Raw genomic sequence first — 22429 nt, forward strand, 5'->3', positions numbered from 1 at the left:
AAATGAATTTTCTAAGCCCCTGATGGAATCTAGTGGAGGGGGGAGGCCCACCCAGGAGGAAGCAGGAAGCCAAGAGCTGGACTCTCTAGCTCTCACCCTATTCACAGTGCCTGGTGAATATCTTCTGACCATAGCAATTTATAGACAACCCAGTAGAAGATGTTGAAGATGAGAAAAGTGAAGGGGAAGACAACCCGAGAGATGGTGTCAATCCTCTTGGCCTGGTCCACATAGAGTTTCCGCATGGTTTCTTCTTCCCTTAGAAAAGGGGCTGGAGGTTGGGGGTTATAAATGCCAGAACTTTCCCCTGGACCTCCATCCCTTGCCTGCAAACAGTGGCCCAGGTCATAGCCACGGAAATAGAAGCGACTTTCTTGGATGATATCTTTCTCCTGAAATTACATGGAAAAAAAGACAGCATTTGAGGTTACAGCTTTATCTAAGGATGGAGACCAGGCCACACACATGTATCTCGTAGGTGATGCTATTCAGACTGGTAGCTGGGTACACAGACCCACTGCATGCTTTTTTATAGCCATAGAACTATTCATTTGATGGATATATACTAAGCAGCTACACATGGTACATATGGTATATATTATGATTCTATTTGCAGATAAGCCCTGAGCTGCCTTTTTAAAAATGCATAACATTTACAACCATCTAAAACTCAGTGAAGTGCCAACCCACTGTGAGAAGGATATCTTAATGTAAAGTTATCTCTGACTGGTAGTCAACAGAATAAACAGAACAATAAAACTTTTAGAATGCACAGCTAAGCTATTTAGACTTGGTGAACTTGACTTTAATGACTTTCAAAAGCTGCAGAATTAATTCTCCTTGTATAGGGTATCTTTTAAAAATTGTTTATCTCAACTCAAGGCTGAAAATTACAGAAGTTTTAAGTAACCTAGTGGGTCATCCAAATTGGGGTAAAGCTGATAAATCTGTTGCAAATTTATGTGCTTCTCTGTAAACCAGCAGATTTTGACAAAGGTGTCATTGCATCTAGGGTAACATTTATTACCTAATACACATTACCTTTATGTAAAATATATGCATTATGATGAACACATTCACACTGGGGAAGTTAATTTTATATCAGCATTAAGAAATGTAGCAGACTACACAAAGTTCATTTACTCAATATTCAGCTGACAACCTTAAGTAGCTACAACAGCTGGAGAGCTAGGAAGTAAGGACAGGAAGACAGAGACAGAGATAAAAATAGAGGGAGAGGGAGATACAGAGAGAAACAAAGAGAGAAAAAAAGGACCAAAGTGCCTAAGTGATCAATAGAGATAGCTTTCTTCATATGAGAGCCCTTCAGCCCCCAACTCAGAGCCTATTTACCCTTAGTTTATATACAACTCAGACATGCCTAATTTTGTCTACTTCTAAAGAACACACTGACACCAGAAATGATGGTTTACAGCCTGGAAATTAGACATAAGACAGATAAGTACATGCCAGAACCTAAAAATACTTCATTCAAAGATGGTTGGTGTTGGTGGGTCCCAATAGCCCTTGATTATTACATCACTAGAAGGTTGAGCCTGTCATTGGGCATCAGGGGGCAGGCAAGCTCAGGCCACAGATTCAGCAACAGACCCCATTTCTTTCTCTCCTTCCTGTGGGCTCATAGGACAAACCTGGGAAACTGTGTTGGTCTTGTTCACTGCCAGTAGATATCAGTTGAATGAATGAATGGACTGATGAGCCCCATGCTTCAGTATATAGGACAGGGAATGGCTTTGTTCACCTGAAGCCAGCATCCTTTCAGGGTTTCAAACTAAAGAGTCTACTCAGAAGAGAGTCTTACTCAATTACAAAGTGCTCAGCAGGAAAAACGATCACTCCTTGCCCCACCTCTGTACAATGGCTTGATACCCATCAGCCTCTAGAAAAAGTGGCACTTTTGGCATAGGAACGATTCTAAGTCAGCCAACCAGAGAGCTTTGCTACCCTATCTTTAGTTTTGCCATTCTCTGTGGATACAGTTGTATGTGTGTAGGCCAGAGGCAATTCACTACTGTGGCTGTGCTTTGACCCTGAGTTCTAGTGGGGCAGCCTTAGCTCTCTGCTCAAAATTACTTCCATAATCTGTCACCAGATGCCTTGGATCACCTCACCTGTGTTTTTTTTTCTAGTTCATTTTCACACTTTTCCTACATAGTTTGTGCTGGATCCATTTTAGAAATGAAGAACCAGAGGTAAACAAAATATCTTTCAAGTAATTGAATGAGGGAGTAGGGGTGCCTGGGTAGCTCAGTCAGTTAAATGTCTGTCTTCAGCTCATGTCATGATCCCAGGATCCTGGGGTGGAGCCTCATGTCACGTTGGACTCCCTGCTCAACGGGAAGCTTATTTCTCCCTCTCCCTTTGCCATACCACTGCTTGTGTTTTCTCTCTGTCAAATAAATAAATTTTTTTCTAAAAAAAATGAGGGAGTAAATAAAACGATTTCCTCTTTTGTTTTCCATTTCAGGGTCCCTCACACCCCCAGTTCCCCACTGCTTATTCTTTTTTTTTAAAAGATTTATTTATTTGACAGATAGAGATTACAAGTAGGCAGAGAGGCAGGCAGAGAGAGAGAGAGAGAGAGAGAGGAGGAAGCAGGCTCCCCGCTAAGCAGAGAGCCCGATGCGGGGCTCGATCCCAGGACCTTGGGATCATGACCTGAGCTGAAGGCAGAGGCTTTAACCCGCCGAGCCACCCAGGCGCCCCCCCACTGCTTATTCTGATCTCCTCAGCCCCTCAGCCAAAGGATAAGAGTGTGGAATATATTTGTTTGTAGAAGGCTCTGAAAGAGAAAGTTGAATCCAACTGCTGTTTGTTTCTATAGATTTAATTACTTTTCCTTTTCTCCAATCATAGTAAATCTAAAGGGAATTATTTGGAAATATTTCCCAGGCTGAAAACAAGCTGTCTCACGTGGGAGAAAAAATGTGACCCCTAGAGTAAGCTGCCATTGGCTCTTTTTGGTTTTAAAATATTGTGCCATTTGCAGTTGGGGGAACAAAGACAAGTGGCCTGAAATCCAAGGGTGGGGGTCCTGGATATAAGTATTATCTATTTAAGCCAAATTCTGAAGAATGTGTGTGTGTGTGTGTGTGTGTGTGTGTGTGTGTGTGTTGGGAAGAGACAATGGAGGCTTAAACACAACTTTGTAGCTTCCATGGCCGTTGGAATAGAATATTTTTGTTATAGCTATCTATAGGGGAAGAGGACTGGGGAACTAGAGAGTAAAGATAGTCCAAAACCAAGTCGGGGAAGGAATGAATGTACAGTGTGGGAAGTAGGATGTGGAGATGGGAAAGAGTGATAGCTATTCAGTGACACATATTGAAATGAATGAAAAGAAGAGAGTGAAAAATGGGGGAGCTGGGGGATGGAGAGAGACAAGCAGGGTTCTGGGACAAAACCCCTGAGAGAACTCGGCAGCGTTTTGAAATTTCTTCCATTTCTCTTATCCTGTTGATAATGGCAAGGCTTCCTCTCTGCCCAGCTTGAAAGAGAGCCCTCTCCAATGAGCCTGCTAAGATTGGTGGAATGAGTAATGTGGCTGCTGAGTTCAGAGCCTGGTGCTAGGGCCTGAACGAGACCCCCTCCCTGTGAAGCATATAGGCTAGCTGGGAAGACAAAGCAGAAATATATGGAAAAGAAATTAAACTACTTAAGACAATGACATAGAAGGAAACCACCAAGCAGTGGAGATGGGTGGTTGAGGAGAGATTAGAGAAGAACACGATTAAACCTGGAGTTGGGTGAATAGCTGGCTGGCTCCTAAAATATTCCTAACTTCCTCTTGGCTAAGGGCTTCCTGAAAATCATATGGATGCTCTCCCCTTTCCTAAGAGGGCTTTTCTCAGACCAAAGACTTGCTTTTCCAGCTAGAATGGCAGGGCCCAGAGAGAGGTTCTAGAAACAGATGAACTCTGCATTAACTTTTCTAAGTTGTTCAGTGACCTCCAGGATTCCTGCTCCAGTTCCACCGGGATGGAAATGGCTTAAAGAAACTCAAAAAGGGACATGTGCTAATGGCACAAGTTTTGATTTTCAGGTTGTATTTACATTAATAATAAGCCCAGCCCACTTTTTGCCAGGATCCAGGGGTCTAAGCAGGGCCCAGACCGCTGTTACAACTTTGTGATAATTGAGCACTGGTTATGTCAGACTCCATTATGATATCAGGATCAACTTATTATATATGGCCAGGAGGAGATAAGCTGTAGGCAGCTGGGGGTCAGACAGGTGCAGGGAGGAGGTGGGACTAGTGTCAACCTGGAGTAGCTCTACAGTAACCGCAGCACCTGCTGCTGTTGCTGGAACACCCACACAGGCAATTTAGCTGGGAAAGGAACACTGGCGACTGGTTGGCAGCCTGCTCTTCGTTTTCAAGGTAGGCATTGAGAAGGCATCAAGGTCAAAACCCCTGTCAAGATATTGGTACCTGCATGCAGGTTTAACACAGCTAAAGAGGGGGTGGAGAGTTATCCTAGAAAAGGGAGCATTCTCTTTTCTTTCCTTCTGTCAAGTCTGTATATACATTTTTTAACCCTTAGCATGAGATAAGAAAGGCTTTAAAAGAAAGGATGAATACCCAACTTTTGTAGCAACATGGACGGGACTGGAAGAGATTATGCTGAGTGAAATAAGTCAAGCAGAGAGAGTCAAGTATCATATGGTCTCACTTATTTGTGGAGCATAACAAATGACATGGAGGACATTGGGAGATGGAGAGGAGAAGGAAGTTGAGGGAAATTGGAAGGGGAGGCGAACCATAAGAGACTATGGACTCTGAAAAACAACCTGAGGGTTTTGAAGGGGCGGGGTGGGAGGTTGGGGGAACCAGGTGGTGGGTAATGGGGAGGGCACGTATTGCATGGAGCACTGGGTGTTGTGCAAAAACAATGAATTCTGTTACGCTGGGAAAAAAAAAAAAGGCCCTTGAAGGAGTCCTACTTAAGGAGATGCAGTTGTGGATCAACCCGCTAGAGGGCGTGTTTCACAGAGCCTTACTAAAGTCCGGGCAAGAATTGATACATTGCAACAAACCAATAGATGAGACAGGAGACCTGTTCTCAGCAGAAAGGGATCTTAGCCAGGGACATGAGTTCCCAGAGGTAGTTTTAAAGATATTTTCAGTGTGGACATATGGTTGGGACACCCTAGGAGCAGCTGAGGTAGGAGGTGGGTGTTAGGAAGAGAGAAAAATCTTAGTGCTAGAGTGGCCCCAACAGCCTGGAGCCGCGGGGGTCAGATCATCATTTTCTCTACCCCCCAGAGGTCATAGTGCATCTCCTCTGGCTTGGGAGCTTCCAGATTGGGCAGAAAACAAGGAGTCGCAGCTCAAGGTAGACCAGACCTGTGTCTGATGATTAAGGGGCCAGTATGTAACTCAGCAAAAGCTTTTGACTTTGCTCATAACTGGGCACTTGCTTCTAGGAGAGTGTGGCCCAGGCACTGGTTGTCATGACAATGTACATAACACCCACTGTCTGGGTAATTGGGGAGGGGCAAATTGCCTGTTGTTCAGGGCATCAAACTCTCTATTTCCCCAGGTGATCATTCTACTGTAGAAGAAATGGGGTTAACAAATAAGAGTGAGGGAGAACAACTCACACCCAACAACTCTTGATACATCCAACAATTCTGATGCACCCAGTGAAGAACAGGACGAAGAAATCCAACAGCCAGAAGAGGCACGTAGTGGTTTTTTAATTCCAGCTTAGCTCTAGGGACCCTCATATAATGCTCTCCTAGAAAGGCCCCCATGCTTGACTCTTGAATTCTTTTTTTTTTTTTTTTTGACTCTTGAATTCTTAACCACCAGTCAATGTATGGCAACCTGGGGTATCTTTCTCCTGGGTGAGGGGAGAGCCAGGAGCAACCATTACTAATTCTCAAAATAATCTCATATTGACTAACTTGATAAGGTTCTAATATGAGCTAACCTTTTTTTTTTCAGTGCTTACTACGTACTAGGTAGGCACTGTGCCCACGCTCTCTCTCTTTTTTAGGTTTATTTATTTATTTTTATGTAATCTCTACACCCAACATGGGGCTCAAACTCATGACCCTGAGATAAAGAGTCACATACTCTTATGACTGAGCCAGCCAGGGCCCATATGTGTCCATGCTCTTAATCACTTTATTAGACTGCCCTACAGGGATTACTGTCCCATTGGAGAGATAAAAAAATGGAATCAAAGAGGTTAAAGTACTTAGTTTATCTGTGACCCATCTAGGACTAGAATCCAGGGTTCCTGATTGCTTTTTTAGTCCTTGTAGCCATATATGGAGTCTTGGATTGTGGGAGGAGGAGTAGGGAGGGAGGAGTACAGAAGAGAATGGAAGGGGGCCCCTCCCTAGTTATATTTACCATGTGTTGGCACCTCTGCCTTTTTCGGAGTTGTATGAATTCCTTATGCTGACGAGATACAAAATTGACAGCAGCATACTCCAGTAGTGCAGCGAACACAAAGAGCAGGCACACAGCCATCCAGATGTCAATTGCCTTCACATAGGATACCTGTAAGATCCACCAACAGAGCAATCAACCTTCTTGGAGCCCTTCTATGGCCTATCCAGTGGTTCACCAGCCCATACCGACAGCCTGCTATTCTTCAGTTTTATCCTAAATTTCTTCTGGTGTTCAAAGAAGCTTTCCAGGATATGTCCCATTGCCTGAAGGCGCATATCAAATAGATTGGGCTACCCATTATCCTTCACCTCTCAGCACTCTCCACCCTTCACTTCCATCTGCCTTTTCTCTCTGTACTTCTTTTTCTTTCTTTCTTTATTCTTTTTGTACTTCTGTTCCTGCTTCTGCTTCTTATTATTCTTTTCATTATTTTCTTCTTCTGATTCTCTTCTTTCAATAAATAACAATGAACATGAACACTGTATTCTTTTGCTTTCTGTTTTTTCCTCAGGTCCTCACAGCTCTGATGGAATTGGGCAGGGTTTGTTATTCCCATATGAAACATGTGAGGACACTTGAAGCCTAAAGAGGAAAAGTCTTAGCCAAGATTACCCAGTGAGGAAGTGGCACTAGGATTTGGGGATTCTGGGCTTTCAATTTAGTGGCACTGCCATTTACCTAGGCTACAGTCTCAATATCAGACTAGGAATTCCTTCCTTTCCCTCCTCCACTCCCATTGTTCTCTTGACTGTGATTTTTCCTGCTGAGCTTTATGAGAGTCCCTGCTGAATAACTGAATTCAGTGGCCCAAGGAAGTGCTACCCAATCCCTGGCTATGGACACTTCTCTAATTTCAAGGTACCATTGTCATCTACCTATCTGGTTCTTAGGGCTCTCCTCCCACTACCTGCCTTGGAAGCCTTTAAGTACTTTTCTCTCCCATTTCCCTCTTGAAGATTGAACACTTACCTCTCCTAGAATGGGGTTTCGGCTGGATGGGCCTGGAAGGGTTATAGAATTTAGGTTTATGTAGTTCACCTCCTCAACCAGATGGACTCCCTACATAGTTTTCACCTGCTGAGCCCACCTCATAGAGCTCCCCAGTAGGAGTAGGTTTCATGACAGACAACCTCTTTCACCAGCTATGTTGGGCAGTGAGGGTGCTACAGTCTACAGGTAAGGAGCAGGTCTTACTGGATAACCCTTCCACCTTAGTGGTTCTTAACCTGCAATGCCCCCCCCCCCCCGCCTGCCCCACCTCCTCACCTAAGTGGCATTTGGCAATGTTTAGAAACATTTTTGATTGCTCAGTTTTGGGAAGGGTTACTACTGGCATCTCGTGGGTGAAGGGCAGGGATGCTGCTAAATATTCTACAATGCACAGGATTCCCCCCCAACACACACAACAATTATAAGGTCTAAAATGGCAGTAGTATTAAAGTTGAGAAAACCTGCTCTATCTCTTTTAAGGCAATTCCATTAAGATAATAGTGGTGGGTTACTAGGCATCCCTGATTAAGTATCCTTGGTGTTTCCACTTTGCCACCTATTAAGAGGGCAACCTATTTCATTCACCATCTCCCAGTCTCACTGTCTTCCCAGGGATGTCAAGTAAGTGCTATGAAAATCCGTAATGAGGTAATGACAAGGAAGGTCCACAAAGGGCTTTGGACCATTAAAAGAAAAGGACACCTTAAGCAACAGAAATAAAATCTTATTAATAATGAGTGTGTCAATAGTGGAGTTGTATGGAGAGTGAAATTGCTCTGCCTTTCAGAAGCCCCTGAATTTGTTCCATCTCCTTCCTTATAGCTCCCACTAAATCTAATGTACAAACTCAAGGGAGCAGAAGCTCCCTGACTTACTCAGCCCCTTGCTTTGTAGGCTGGCCAATGAGTCTATTTAGTTTGGGGCGAGTGCCTACCTATTTTGCTTATTGATCAATGAGGCTACAAAAATGTCATCAAAATCTGATGAGAAGGCACCAAATACTGCAAACAAACAATCTTCCAACAAAGTCCATTTTTTTTCCAAATGATGAAACTAAGTGATTCCTAGGAGCAGACAGATTGTGCTTGCTCACAGGAGGGGACTGGAAAAGGAAGTTCTCTTGGCAAGAATAAGGCAATAATTGCAACCACCCTGGGTTAGAGAAGAATCTCCTTGCATGGCAGCTGCAATAAACTAGGGCACATTTCTAAGATCTGAACTACTTTTCTGCCTCTAGTCTTCTTACAAGGCTACTACCATAACACGACCATCACAACCCCACCTGGCCCATTGGTCCTTGCCTAAGACCCATCTGTCTTTCAGATCCTCTTCAATACTCCTCTCCATTTAGGAAACACATTTATAGGAAATACTTTCAGACAACTTCCTCTGAGACACCTGATCCTAATTTGAGCTTTGTCATCGTTTATCACTAGAGGCCTTTGGATTACCTCAAAAGTTTTCCAGCAACTCAAAAATAATTGGGAACATCAACAGCTGTCCTAGGTCCACTACTCCATTCTTTTCACCAAAATACCTAACAATTATAACAATATTGAACACTTATTGAGTGGTTATTAGGTGCCAAACATTGTTATCTGTGTTAATACATTATCTTATTTATTTCTTGCAATAACCCTATTGAAGAGATAATATTCCCATGTCATAGGTGAAAAGACTGAGAGGATGAGGAATTTACTTAAGATTGCCATTGGTAAATGATGAGGCTGGGACCTAACCAAAGCCTGCCTGACTCCAATCTCCTACTCTTTACCACTACACCACCCCCATGGCAAATTTGTAAATTCACCTTGGATGCCCTGATTACCCCCTGTTTAAGTCCCCTGTAAATATATTTTTAGTAATAAGCACTGGGAGATGGGATATCACAGAGCCTGGTTCCTGTTAAGTCAAAATGAGAGGGCATAGGTTCACAGTAAGATCCACAAGGAACTATGTTGCTTTTGGTTCCCATTATTTCTCCATGGCCTAGAACATTGCCTAGTGCATAGTATATGCTCAGTAAATATTTATTGAATGGATGAATCAGCTTACTCCCTGATTTCTCAGAGGCTTGCTGACTATAAGGACATTGAAGTGACTTCTAAATTCCCTACATGAAAACACAAGGCAGGGAGAACCTGGGCCCAGTCTCATAAGCACAAATCTCTCTGTGTAATCAAAGCATCACCAGGCCACAGATGTTCAGAGTCCACTGACTTTAATTGCCATTTGCTACCTCAAAATTTCCTCACCCAAAAGAATGACATTGTCTCTTGAGGTCTTTGTAATAGTGCCCAGCTTCTGACATAGTAAGAGACTGATGTTGGTTTAAAATCCATATATATATATAATTTTTCTTTTCTTATGGAACATGACCTTGAAAAGGTCGTTCTACCTCTCTGAGCTATGTTCACCTCATCTGTGCCACGAGGGAGTGGGACTTTCTACTTGCTATGGTTCTTTGATTTTGGACATGCTAGTATTTCCTGATAAACGTCAGAGTAAGTCAGATACTGTCTCTACTCATTCCCTAGCCAAACAACACCCACAACCCCAGCTTCCACATCTTTAGCAATATCATTAGCAGTATGTTGTAGGGCAAGAGAAAATTCTGGCCCCCTGTTCTTGCTCAATGGCTCTCATATACCATTAATCTAAGGCAAATAGGGAGCAGAAGAGAACAGGGAATGAAGGGGAAATGGGGAGCTCTACAGTAAGCAAGTTCCCTTGCATCTCTCTTCACCTTAGGCAAAGAGGCCCGGGAACCAGAGCTCTGAGTTGTCATGGTGAGCACAGTGGTGATGCCTAGGCCCACACGGGCAGGGGCGGCATCCATGTTGATCCAGAAGGAGACCCAGGACAGGATGACGATGAGTAAGCTGGGGATGTACATCTGAATCAGATAATAGCCCATCTGCCGCTCCAGGTGAAACTTTACCTCGATGCAGGTGAATTTTCCTGCAAAGAAAGAGATGAGGTATCAGGCCTCAGGTCCCCAGCTTGGAGCTGAGACTAAGGGGCAGGACTAGGGCATCCCTATCTATATGGGCCATCCTCTGTGCACCTAAAGTGGGCAAATAAAGGAGCCCTTCAAAATGGCCCCAGGGAGAACCAGATGTGTGTTCTGAGGAATTTCTCAGAGCAGCCATCAGGCTTGTCCTTTTGCTCTAAGCACTAATTTCCAGCAGAAATTGACCACACAGCAAGAAGATTAAGAACAGAAGGGCTTCAGAGCTGGACTGCCTGGGTTTGAATACCGAATCTTCCACTGACTAACTGTGTGACCTCGGGCAAAACACCCAAGCTGTTTGAGCTTCAGTTTCCTTGTCTGTAAAACAGAGTAACAACAATATCAATTCCATCACTGTGGGAATTAAATTAAATGATGTATCTGGGGTGTTGAACATATAGGTATTTGGTACTATCATCATTATTAACAAAGCAATGAGTTTAGACTCTGCCCAAATCTCAGCAGCCTTGCTTGAGTTTGCTTGTACCCCAGAAGCTCTCTAGCAACAAGGATTCACTGAAATAAACACTGCCTCTGTCTCAAGCAAGTAATAAGAGCTGGATAGAAAATATCTGGAAATAGTGTCCAACAGAGATCAACTCTGGACAGTGGGCAGCAGGTGCCCAGAGAACATCAGGCGACAGCATTCTATCCCACCAACAAAAAGTGCATTGGTCCAAAGCACATGTACCAGTCCTCTGCCTACTCTGCCAGCCATCTTTATTTTTCCCAGCTTCCCATGCCCTCAGGCCAAGAAAACCTAGCTCAGAGCTTCTCCGCACAGTAGAGGTTTAGGATAACCAAAGCAAAAAGCAGAGGATGTGTATGTTGCTATTTTATTTTGGACTAGACTTGCTCTTATCAGACCTGATTCCTCAAAGCTAGTAATTTAATAAATGATTGGTTTATGGCTTTGACATACTGTGTGATGCTGTGATCTCCTACTGTTCCTGAGTCCACCTCACCCCAGGCTTCTTGTTATGACATAGCTTTGCTAGGTGTCCATATTTTCTTTCCTTCCTTCCTTCCTTCATTTTATCTATCTATCTATCTATCTATCTATCTATCTATCTATCTATCTATTTATCTGTCTGTCTATCTATGTATCTAGCTAGCTAGCTATCATTTTTGGTAGTGGTGGTTTTATTTTTAATTACAAAATTGTTACTTGTTTAGTATAGGAAAAAAGTGAGAAGTAGAGAAAAATAATAATATTTATGAGCTCATATTTATCAAGCCCCTACTAAGTGCCCTGACTTTATATAGTTTATCTCATTTAAATTCCATAGCAACTATTTGGGGAAGGTAAAATTTTTTTTAAAAGATTTATTTATTTATTTATTTATTTGACAGACAGAGACCACAAGTAGGTGGAGAGGCAGGCAGAGAGAGAGAAAGGAGGAAGCAGGCTCCCCACCCAGCAGAGAGCCCGATGCGGGGCTCGATCCCAGGACCCTGGGATCATGATCTGAGCCAAAGGCAGAGGCTTTAATCCACTGAGCCACCCAGGCGCCCCGGTAAAATTATTATTTCCCATTTTACATATAAGGACACGAGGCTCAAAGAGATTAAGTTATGTTTCTCAAGGACACCCAACTAGTATATAGTGGGACCATAATTCAAACTCAGCTCTGACTCCAAAGATCTTAGTTTTGTCCATTGTATCACTCTACTTTAGAAACATTTAGTGCTATTTCCTCCCAGGGTTTTTAAACATATGCTTTTGGTTTGTTTCTTTTACCACAATATAATGATTCTGTGTATACAACTTTGAATCTTAACCTTTTCCACTTGTACTTTCCATGTTGATATAAGCAACTTGCAGTCAACCTTTTTAACATCTGGATAATATTCTACCAAGCAGATGCACTGTGTAATTTATTTAACCTCTGTCCTATTGGTCCTATTTAGAAGAGTGCCAAGTTTTTGCTAGTATAAACACTGACCCAGTGATATTTTGGAATATTTCCTTTTAATAAATCCCAAGGGGTGGGATTCCTGGGTCAATATGTAAGGAAAAAAAATTAGCTTTTACAGTTTCTCAAAGTATGCCCCCTGGACCATCAGCAACAGAATCCTCAGGGTGCTTGTTCAAATGCAGATTTCTGGGCATCACTCCAAGTGCACATAACCGGAATCTCTGAGAGACAGAACCCAGGAATCAACATTTTTACAGGCTCCCCACAGAAATACAATGTACACCAGAGTTTGAAAACCATTGACCTATATACAAATTGCCAGTTTTCTCCCCAGTAAATGTTCTATCAATTTCCACTCCCAACAGCATTTTCTAAATTCAATGACCTGTTCCTCTACATATGTTGCACATCCTACATATACAATCACACATATTAATGGAGTGGCACCCAAAACATGTCAGCAGACCAAGGAGGTATCCAGGATCTCTCCCCTTTAGCTTCTGGCCTCTATCTCACGGTCATAACACTTTGTATCCAAATTGCCAGGGGAACTGAGGAAAAAGTAACTCTTAGGGAAGCTGTGGGGAGCAGATGCTCTGCTGGAAAAGCAACTTTTCTCCACATCTGGCCCACATTTCACACCTGGGAAAACAAGTCAGTTCAAGAGTTGGGCAATGGTGGCTGTGGTATGAGGTGTGGATGGTAAGCCTTCCAGTGCCCTAAAGTCTATTGCTTTCTGGTTCAGCACAGCCACTCCCAGATGTCGATTCCCCACCTTCCACACAAAGTTGGCCCCAGGACAGGTGAGACACTCCTGCCACTCACTGGCATAGGCCCATCTCCTCTGCAGCATGTGATAGGGACAAAAGGGCTTTTGAGTTAGATCTGGATTTGAAGTCTAAGCCAGCCATTTTCTAGGTGTGTAACTTGGACAGTTTATTTAAAATGGGGCTGATAATTCCTACCATAAGGAGATAAGGCATTTGAAACACTTAGCACATCTGGCACAGATTGGACTTTCAGTAGAAGCTGGCTGCCTTGCCCCCTTCCCTCCCATCTGGAGGCCCTTCTGTGGTTCACAGTAAGTAACGATCCTGGTTTTTACCTGTGTTGTAGTGCTTGGTACAGTAGCCTAGATCCTTCTCATCTCGCAAGATAAACTGGGGCAGAGTCAGCCCCTCAGCCACTTGGACAGCAGGAGCATCTTCCAGCCACTCAAACACGAGGTCATTCATGGTGTAGCCAACTAAAAGTGACAGAGATGGCAGAGGGCTGCAGAATTTGGTGCTGGGTGTGGGTAGGGAGAGAGTTAGAACTAGCAGGAAAGAGCAAATGAGGAGGTAAGGCCTGGTTTTTTGGAGCTTCATGTTCATCTTGGAAAGGGAAACTTTTCTGAAGGGGGTACTTGGTCAATTGTCTCATAGGCCCATCCTCACTAGGTAAATCAGAAAGATTCCAGACTCCTCTTCTAAGTTCATAGGCCCATCCTCATTAGGTAAATCAGAAAGATTCCAGACTCCTCTTCTAAGTTCTCAAGCTTTAGAGAGGCACAGAGAGAAATTTTTTCTGGCAGACCTAGAAAGCAGGTCAAAAGCATTGGAATGATGTCAAGGAACACAGCTGAGAACCCCCTGCCATATCTCAAACCAATGGGAGTAAGCATGTGTACTGGCCACATGTCTTGAGCTGAGCCAGCCTTAGAGCTAGGGCTTCTGCCACCTCATCCCAGAGAGGAAATACCTATTTGTACCCTGTCAGTCATGCATGGGACAATGTGCACACCACAGACTCATAGCCAGGGCCTGAACTGGGGCAGATTGAGAGTTAACATCTGAACATGACAAGTTGCTCACAGATAGCTAGCAGTTTGTGAAAGCCCCTGCCATATATGTGACCATATTCACACATGTCAAGTAGAAGTGGGAGAAGAAACACTGAGGCTCACAGGTGTGCAATGTAAGGCTTTGACTCAAAGTAGTTATGTGACTTTGGGTAAGTCATTTCCTTTCCTGTAAAATGCTCTACCTACTTTTCAGGATTGTTGTGAGGGGGCAATAAGAACCTGGATATGAAAGTGGTTTATGAGCTCTAAAGAGCTAGCCACATAGGACACATTCTACCCACCATTGTTATTATATGCTGGAAACAGCCTGACAAAACTTCTTCTCTGAGGATTAAGCTGGTGTGTATTGATCTCAGAGTCTCACCTTGCCCAGGAGATGGCAAAGGAGTGCACATAGCTGGTGGTCCAGACTTGTTGTCCATTGACTGTTCTGCATTTATAGCAGTCCCTATAAGCTGGCTTCCCTGTCACAGAGTAGCCCTTGGCTGACCTTGCCACCCTGGGTGCTGTGCTATACTTAGACCCATCTTCTCCAAATTTTCTACAGAAGTTATCTGTGTTCATGTGGAATCAGGGTTCAAGAGTACCCCCTCTGCCAACTCTGGCATTTTTATAGGTATCTTGAATGTCTTAACTCAGGGAGAGTAAAAGTAGAATTACCTCAGGCACTGTGAGAGGAATATCTTTGGGCAGAAAAGGTGTCCTTCAGATGCCCCCCCCATAACCAACACAGGCACATTTGAATGTAAGGCTGGCGCCGTACCATTCCCCAGTACTGTGGAATAACCAAACCAGTAAATAGTGTGAGGATGAAAAAACACACTAGGTTGGGTGTTAGTGAATCTTGGCTCCTTGTCTCATACTTGCCAACAGCTGACCATGCCCTTTTCTCATTTGGAATATCATGGAATGGGGTTAACTACCTGGTATTCCAGGCCTTGCTCTGAGACTCTCTAGAGACACTTACAGCTCTCCAGCTGCATGGTGCATGTCTGGATGTCCATGGGGAAGTTCTTGAGGTCCATTGGGCAAGACAAAATGAGGGTCAGCCTGCCAGGGACAGTAGAAAAGAAGTGATGTCAACTTTCTGGGTCCTGGCACAGCACAGGGGACCCTCTTCCCACCCCTCATTCTCCATTTGGCTTCCTCCCCTTGGCCCAAACTCTCCCGGCTGTCCACCAGGTATACCTGATGCTGTAGAGCACATTCCCATTCTTGAAGATGCGCAGCAACTTATTGTCTGTGGTCACCTCATGGAAATTGGCCCCTTTCTCATTGGCAAAGAATAGGTCTGGCTTCCAGATAGAATCCAGCATAGAGGGATCAAGGTCCAAAGAGTCATCAGGATATTCTTGGTAGGCTAGGCGCGGGTCATTCCACTGTTGCCGCAAGAAGACATTCACCTGATAGTCCTGAGAGGGTGCACAGATGGACCCATCAGAGGCAATGATATTCCAGGGGCCCAGCAAGCCTACATGGACAGGAGAGCCATGAGGAGGAAATGCTGGGAGTACATCTCAGGGGCAGTGGGCATTTTGCACTGAAGAAGGAGCCTGCTTTGCACTGATATAGCAAAGATGGGAAGCGAAAAAAAACATTTATTAATCACTTACTATGAGCTGGGTGTTCTGCTAAGTGCTTACTTTATATGTATCATCTCATTTAAATCTCATGCCAACACTGTGAGGAGGGTGCTATTATGATCCCCACTTTATAGATGAGGAAACAGAAACAATGATATATTTAAATAACCTGTCACATAGCTATTGGATGGTAGAGTCAAGATTTGAACACAGGTCTGTCTGATTCCAAAGTCTGTGCTCTGTACCAAGCTACCTCCCAGGCTTGACCATCTGTTCCTTAGGCTAGTTTGCCTTTGGCCACTGAAACCCCAGTCTGGGGAAAGATATCTCCTAGTGACAAACTTCAGTCATCCCATGGCTTTAGCCATGACCACAAAACAGGGAGAGGACAGAAGAGGGAGGAAAGGCTCGATATCTAGTGGGCTTCTCTCATTCACGCTAGAATGGGAGCAGGGAACAGAGATACTCCTTACCATAGTAATCTCAGTGACAGAGCCAAAACTGTTGATGAAGATGTTGCAAGTCACGTTCACAGGTGGGCCTAGGGGTGGCAAAACACAGCCATATTGGCAGGGCATTCCAGGAGGATGAGAGCAGTTTCCAGGACTCCCTCCCTGAGCTTGAGGCCAGGGCACTGCTAGAAGGCAGTGCCAGTTGCATAGACCCATAAGCAATAGGGAGGGGAAGCTCCTTCTGAACTGAAACTGTTAGCTCAGTACTTCCAGCCTCCTGTCCTTGGGGTAGGCAATAGTGGCTGGGATGGCAGTATGTTCCCAAAAGGGGTGGCAGAAGGAAGGGTTTTTGTAGGATGAATGCTCCTTACCTTTAAAATTGGGTCGAATTCTAGCATCATATCCAGATGTTCGCCCCATAAGCTTGTCCAGAAAATCAGAGGGGGACATGGGCTGAGGTCCCTTGGTCCCAGATTTGACTTCCTCTTTTGCCAAGGCCACTCTGGACAGGTAAGATAAAGAAGTCTGAAGCCAGTTGTATTCTACATTTATCACAGACCCTTTTCTTTCCCGTCCCCACATACCTCTGGCTGGTCTCCCCATCAGGCAGGAAGATAAGAGAAGATGGGTCTCTGGGTACCCATTTACAAAACAAGAAAAACAGAAACAGCCATAAGCCAACACTGCAGGTCAGTAGTTAGTCCTAAAAATGTGCTTTCACATATATGAGATCTTTTTTATCGTCACAATTCTCAGTGTGATGAGCACAAAGACAGATGAGAAAAGTGACTTGGGGGATTATAAATTGGAACAGCCACTCTAGAAAATAGTATGGAGTTTCCTCCAAAAACTAAAACTAGAACTACCATATAATCCAGCAATCCCACTTCTGGGAATATATCCAAGGAAAATTAAAACATTAATTCAAAAAGATATATGCACCTCCATGCTTATTGCAGCGTTATTTACAATAGCCAAGATAAGGAAACAATTCAAGTGTACTTCAATGGATAAATGGATAAAGAAAATGTGATATAATATATACACACATACATACACACAATGGAACACTATTCAGCCATGCAAAGAAGGAAAGCCTGCCATTTGCAACAACATAGACCTTGAAAGCATTATACTGTGTGCAGTAAGTCACATAAAGACAGACAAATGTTGTGTGATCTCATTTATATGTGGAATCTAATAAACAAACAAACCAAAAGAGGAGTGACCTAGTCAAAGTCTCAAGGCTGGTGAGTGACAGGATCAGGGCTCAAACCCAAGGGGCTGAGGCCTCATGCAGTATTCTCTTTCTGAAGGTGCCTTAAAAGCACTCAAAGAAGACGGACAATTACTTGCAAATAATGTGGCTGTAGCAATGTTGTGATTTAACCAAGGATGGTAAGGACTCAAGGGCAATCTGCGTCTCTGAGAGTTGGTTTCCTTTGCTTGGACTTCATGCTGAACTGCTCAGGAGCTGAGGACCCAGCTTCTAGAGACGGGGGGTTGACTTCCGGTGTTTGCTCCAGCAGCAAACTATATTTTATTTTTGTACCATTCATAAAAATGAACTTGAAGTGGGCTATATTAACACATAATGTATTATTTGTTTCAGGGGTACAGGTCTGTGATTCATCAGTCTTACATAATTCACAGCACTCACCATAGCACACACCTTCCCCAATGTCCATCACCTAGCCATCCCATCCCTCCCACTCCCCTCCACTCCAGCAACCCTCAGTTTGTTTCCTGAGATTAAGAGTCTCTTCTGGAGACATGAACAGACACTTCTGCAAAGAAGACATCCAAATGGCCAACAGACACATGAAAAAGTGCTCAACATCACTCAGCATCAGGAAAATACAAATCAAAACCACAGTGAGATACTACCTCACACCAGTCAGAATGGCTAAAATTAAACAAGTCAGGAAATGACAGATGCTGGCGAGGATGTGGAGAAAGGGGAACCCTCCTACACTGTTGGTGGGAATGCAAGCTGGGGCAGCCACTCTGAAAAACAGTATGGAGGTTCCTCAAAAAGTTGAAAATAGAGCTACCCTACAGCCCAGAAATTGCACTATTGAGTATATACCCTAAAGATATAAATGTAGTGATCTGAAGGGGCACATGCAGCCCAATGTTTATAGCAGCAATGTCCACAATAGCCAAACTATGGAAAGAGCCTAGATGTCCATCAACAGACGAATGGATATATATATACACCACATCTTATATTGTTTGTACACACACACAGACACACACACACAGAGACACACACACACACTGGAATACTATGCAGCCATCAAAAAACCCCCAAATCTTGCCATTTGCAACAATGTGGATGGAACTAGAGGGTATTATGCTAAGTGAAATAAGTCAATCAGAGAAAGACAATTATCATGATCTCTCTGATATGAGGAATTTGAGAGGCAGGGCAGAGGGTTGTGGAGGGTAGGGAGGGAAAAAATGACACAAGATGGGACCAGGGAGGGAGAAAAAACCACAGGAGATTCTTAATCTCAGGAAACAAACTGAGGGTTGCTGGGGGGTGTGGGGTGGAGGGATAGGGTGGTTGGTTATGGACATTGGGGAGGGTATGCTGTGGTGAGTACTGTGAATTGTGTAAGACTGCTGATTCAAAGACCTGTACCCCTGAAGCAAATAATACATTATATATTAATTTTAAAAAAAGATTCTCTTCTGGTTTGTCTCCCTCTCTGGTTTTGTCTTGTTTTGTTACTTCCTCTCTTCCCCTATGATCCTCTGCCTTGTTTCTTAAATTCCATATATCAGTGAATCATATGATAATTGTCTTTCTCTGATTGACTTATTTCACTTAGCATAATACCCTTTAGTTCTATCCACATCGTTGCAAATGGCAAGATTTCATTTTGATGGTTGCATAATATTCCACTGTATGTATGTATGTGTGTGTACACACACACACACACACACACACACACACACACACACACACACACAAACTTCTTCTTTACCCATTCATCTGTCAGTGGACATCTAGGCTCTTTCCATAGTTCGGCTATTGTGGACATTGCTGCTATAAACATTGGGCTGCACGTGCCCCTTCAGATCACTACATTTGTATCTTTGGGGTAAATTCCCAGTAGAGCAATTGCTGGGTTGTAGAGTAGCTGTATTTTCAACTTTTTGAGGAACCTCCATACTGTTTTCCAGAGTGGCTGCACTAGAGGAAACTATGTTTTGAGCTGGACCTCAGTTCATGGTTGGGGCAGCAGCAGGATTGTAAACTCGCTTTGACAACAAAATAGGTGAGAAAGCAGGGCTCTAGGAGCATGAGAAGGACTTCCAAGTAGGATGGCTACATCGAGAAGGTCAATTTCCATCTTTTCCTCCTAACAACTTGATTTTGAGTAAGGGACCAGTGTGCTTTGTCCTAACCTTGAGGCCGGCCCCTTCTCCCCTGACAAGTTTCCTTCTAAGAGCAGCAACACCCCTTCCACATGCTTGCTTATCTGCTTACCAGCCAACAGCTAGACTAGGGACTAGAATCTCAGCCTTGAAGGGCAGGTTGGGGCTCAGGGCTGAGCTCAGGCTGAAATCCTGGCTGGGCCTGGTCCTCCTGCTCCATTCTGCCACCACCATTTTTCTAGCCACCAGAGCTAGCTCCCCCACTGCCACTAGTGTACTAGCCACACTCTGGGGCACGGAGGGAGGGTGACTGCTGTCCTTCTGGGTCCAGCTCTCTTTGAGCCAACGACCCCCTGTTTACATGTTTACATCTATGTACCATCTGAGGTCATATAGATCATATGCACCACGAGCCATTAAATAATAAGAATAACCAAGGCACCATGCTACACACTCTACTTACCTTATCTAGTTTAGTTCTCATATCAGTCCTCCCAGATGACGGTTGTTATTATTCCTCTTATATAGATGAAGAGACTGAGGATCAGCAAGTAAAGTGACTTATTTGTGATCATATGGCTAGTAAATGGTAAAGCCAAGATTCTAACCCAGAGCTTTTGACTTCAGAACTAAGTCCATCTACAATGCCAGGGTAGGCTGCCAAGGAACCAGAGTGGGAGAAGGTCAGTGGAAGACACATCTTGACCTCCTAGAATTCTGCCTTCTTGAATCCTCTGAACAGGAGGAAGCCCTTACACTGGGAACAGAGGCCAGTGTGGCCCCAATTGGGGCTGGCAGAGCAGGTGGCTTAAGCAGGCTCTGGAAATCCAAGAGGGGTGGCAGTGGTGCTAGAGCAGCAGAAGTCTGTGGCTTCACCACAGGGTGTCCTTGCTGGCCAGGTGCTTCTCCTGGCTGCCTGCCATCTGCCTGCTGGGAGGCCACATGGCCCTGTACATAGAGCAGCCAGACCCTTGCCACCGTCTTCAGCCCCACGCTAAGGTCACCTCTCCTGGTAGTCCCAGCCCCAGGACCCTGTGACAGGCTGTGGGCTCAGCTGTCTTGGGCCCCAACTTCTGTCACAGAATTCTTTTCTAGGGCTGCCTTGTCTATGGGCCTGAAAGCAGAGTCCGTGTGCAGCCACTTTTTCCTCCCTTTCATTCCTGGAAACTCCCCAGTACTGGCAGGACATAGAAGGCTCTGGAGCTGAAAAATCTGGCTCAGGCAAGGCCTTGGGGTGGGGTAGGGGAGAACACTGATTCTGCTACTGGATGCCTGAGTGACCTTGGACAGGTCATTCCGCATCTCTAAGAATCAGTTTCCATATGCACAATAAAGGATTCAAACTCAAGACTTCCTAAGATCCTGCCTTGCTGTATTGGCTCAAGTGGAAATGCTGCCATCAAAGCTTGGGCCTTGAGGCAGTCTCTCCTCCAGGAGGGCCAATGAGCCCCCCCCCCCTTTCATTCCCCCTTCTGCCTGCATTCTCCTACCAACTCCAGCTAAGCTGCCATTCTACTTTGAGCTACTTTTTGCTCTTAGGAAGTTTGCTGCCCCACACATATTGGATCCCTGCCTTCCTCCCAGCCAATGTGTCTGCAAGCAGTGAGGCAGGAGGCACCTCAGAATCAAACCGTCTCAGTGTGCTACTTGAAGTAAGAGGAGGAAGAGGTCTGTTGCAGTGGTACTTGGCCCCTCCACTCTTTTTAGGACCAGGTAGGCCTAAGCCACAGTCATCTTTCCTACTCAACTCACCTGGTCCATCTTGACTGGCTCCTGGTCTCATGAGAAAGTAGGGACAAGGAGGGGAACATCTACAGGGAGTCCAAAACATGTCTTGCCCTCAAAAACCCAGGAAATGACTGCACTGAGTGCCCCTTTGGGACAGAAAGAAGCCATGTGTGCACTGGCTGGGTGACAGCAGAGGGCCAAGGTTTGCTCAGCCCAGCTTCCTCCTGATACGGTTTAAGGCAAACCCTTGCTACCTGAAGCCTCTTTGGTGGACAGCTGACAGATGGTGGTGTCATTTTTAGGAATCTGAGCAGTGTGTGGCCATGATGGTAGGAAGATAAGCAAGGAAGGCAAGACAGATGGCATCTGTTCTGGGGCTCAGCTACCTTGCCCCTACCCAGGCCCAGGAAGCTCTCATCCATGCAGAAGGCTTCCCACCAGCTCTGGGGCTTTGGCATTCCTCGTGAAAGGCTCCTAGGTCCTGGTTAGGGGAGGGTGTGTCCTTCTTTGGAACCCTCTGGATTGTGGGCTTTTTGTAAACTTAGAGGAAACTGTGCCAGATGCCTCTGCTGCCCCAAGCCAGTGTTTGCATGCACCTCCTTCTCACCCCGACTCAGCTCACCTGAGGAGGACCTGCCCTGGCAGGGTCCAGAGGAGAAGGAAGGAGAGGGTTGCAGGAACAAGAGTTGTCATTCTGCAGGGACCCTGGAGCCCTTTGTCAGCCTGGCTGCCAAGGTGAGAGAGATATCCCAGCAGGAGGAATGCTGCAGAAAGTACAGACAGAGCCTTCTTCCAACTTGGTCTGCTCACAAGGAGCCCGCTGGGCCGGGCTAGGAGTTGTGCGCTCTCTCTCCTCTTCTGCTCTCTTCTCTCTGCCCTGCCATTACCAGTCAGGGGCCAGAACTATTCTCCTGGAAATGATCCTGACACAGATAACCCTACGGGCTCCTGCTCTGGCTCGCCTGGGGTTCCAGAGGCTCTTAGCCCATCTGCCAGGGAGCTGAAGGAGATTCTCTTTGGGCAGCAATATCCAAACCCTGGAGAGTCTTGGAGGGGAGGGAGGAGAGAATCCTCTCACCTCCCCCTG

General features: G+C 44.9%; 1 protein-coding gene across 1 annotated transcript; it reads right to left on the reverse strand.

The window, feature by feature from the left end:
• Window positions 1-101: 101 nt before the first annotated feature.
• Window positions 102-22035, reverse strand: LOC123935224 (glycine receptor subunit alpha-4). The gene is made up of 9 exons (XM_045995785.1): window positions 21965-22035; window positions 16599-16729; window positions 16249-16316; window positions 15381-15604; window positions 15160-15242; window positions 13455-13595; window positions 10164-10378; window positions 6386-6535; window positions 102-392 (listed from the first exon to the last, which is right to left on the reverse strand). The coding sequence occupies exons 1-9, from the start codon at window positions 22033-22035 to the stop codon at window positions 102-104; spliced, it is 1374 nt and encodes a 457-aa protein (XP_045851741.1).
• Between the last annotated feature and the right edge of the window lie 394 nt (window positions 22036-22429).

Source organism: Meles meles, chromosome X (genome assembly GCF_922984935.1).
Source record: "Meles meles chromosome X, mMelMel3.1 paternal haplotype, whole genome shotgun sequence".
NCBI classification, from domain to species: Eukaryota; Metazoa; Chordata; class Mammalia; order Carnivora; family Mustelidae; genus Meles; species Meles meles.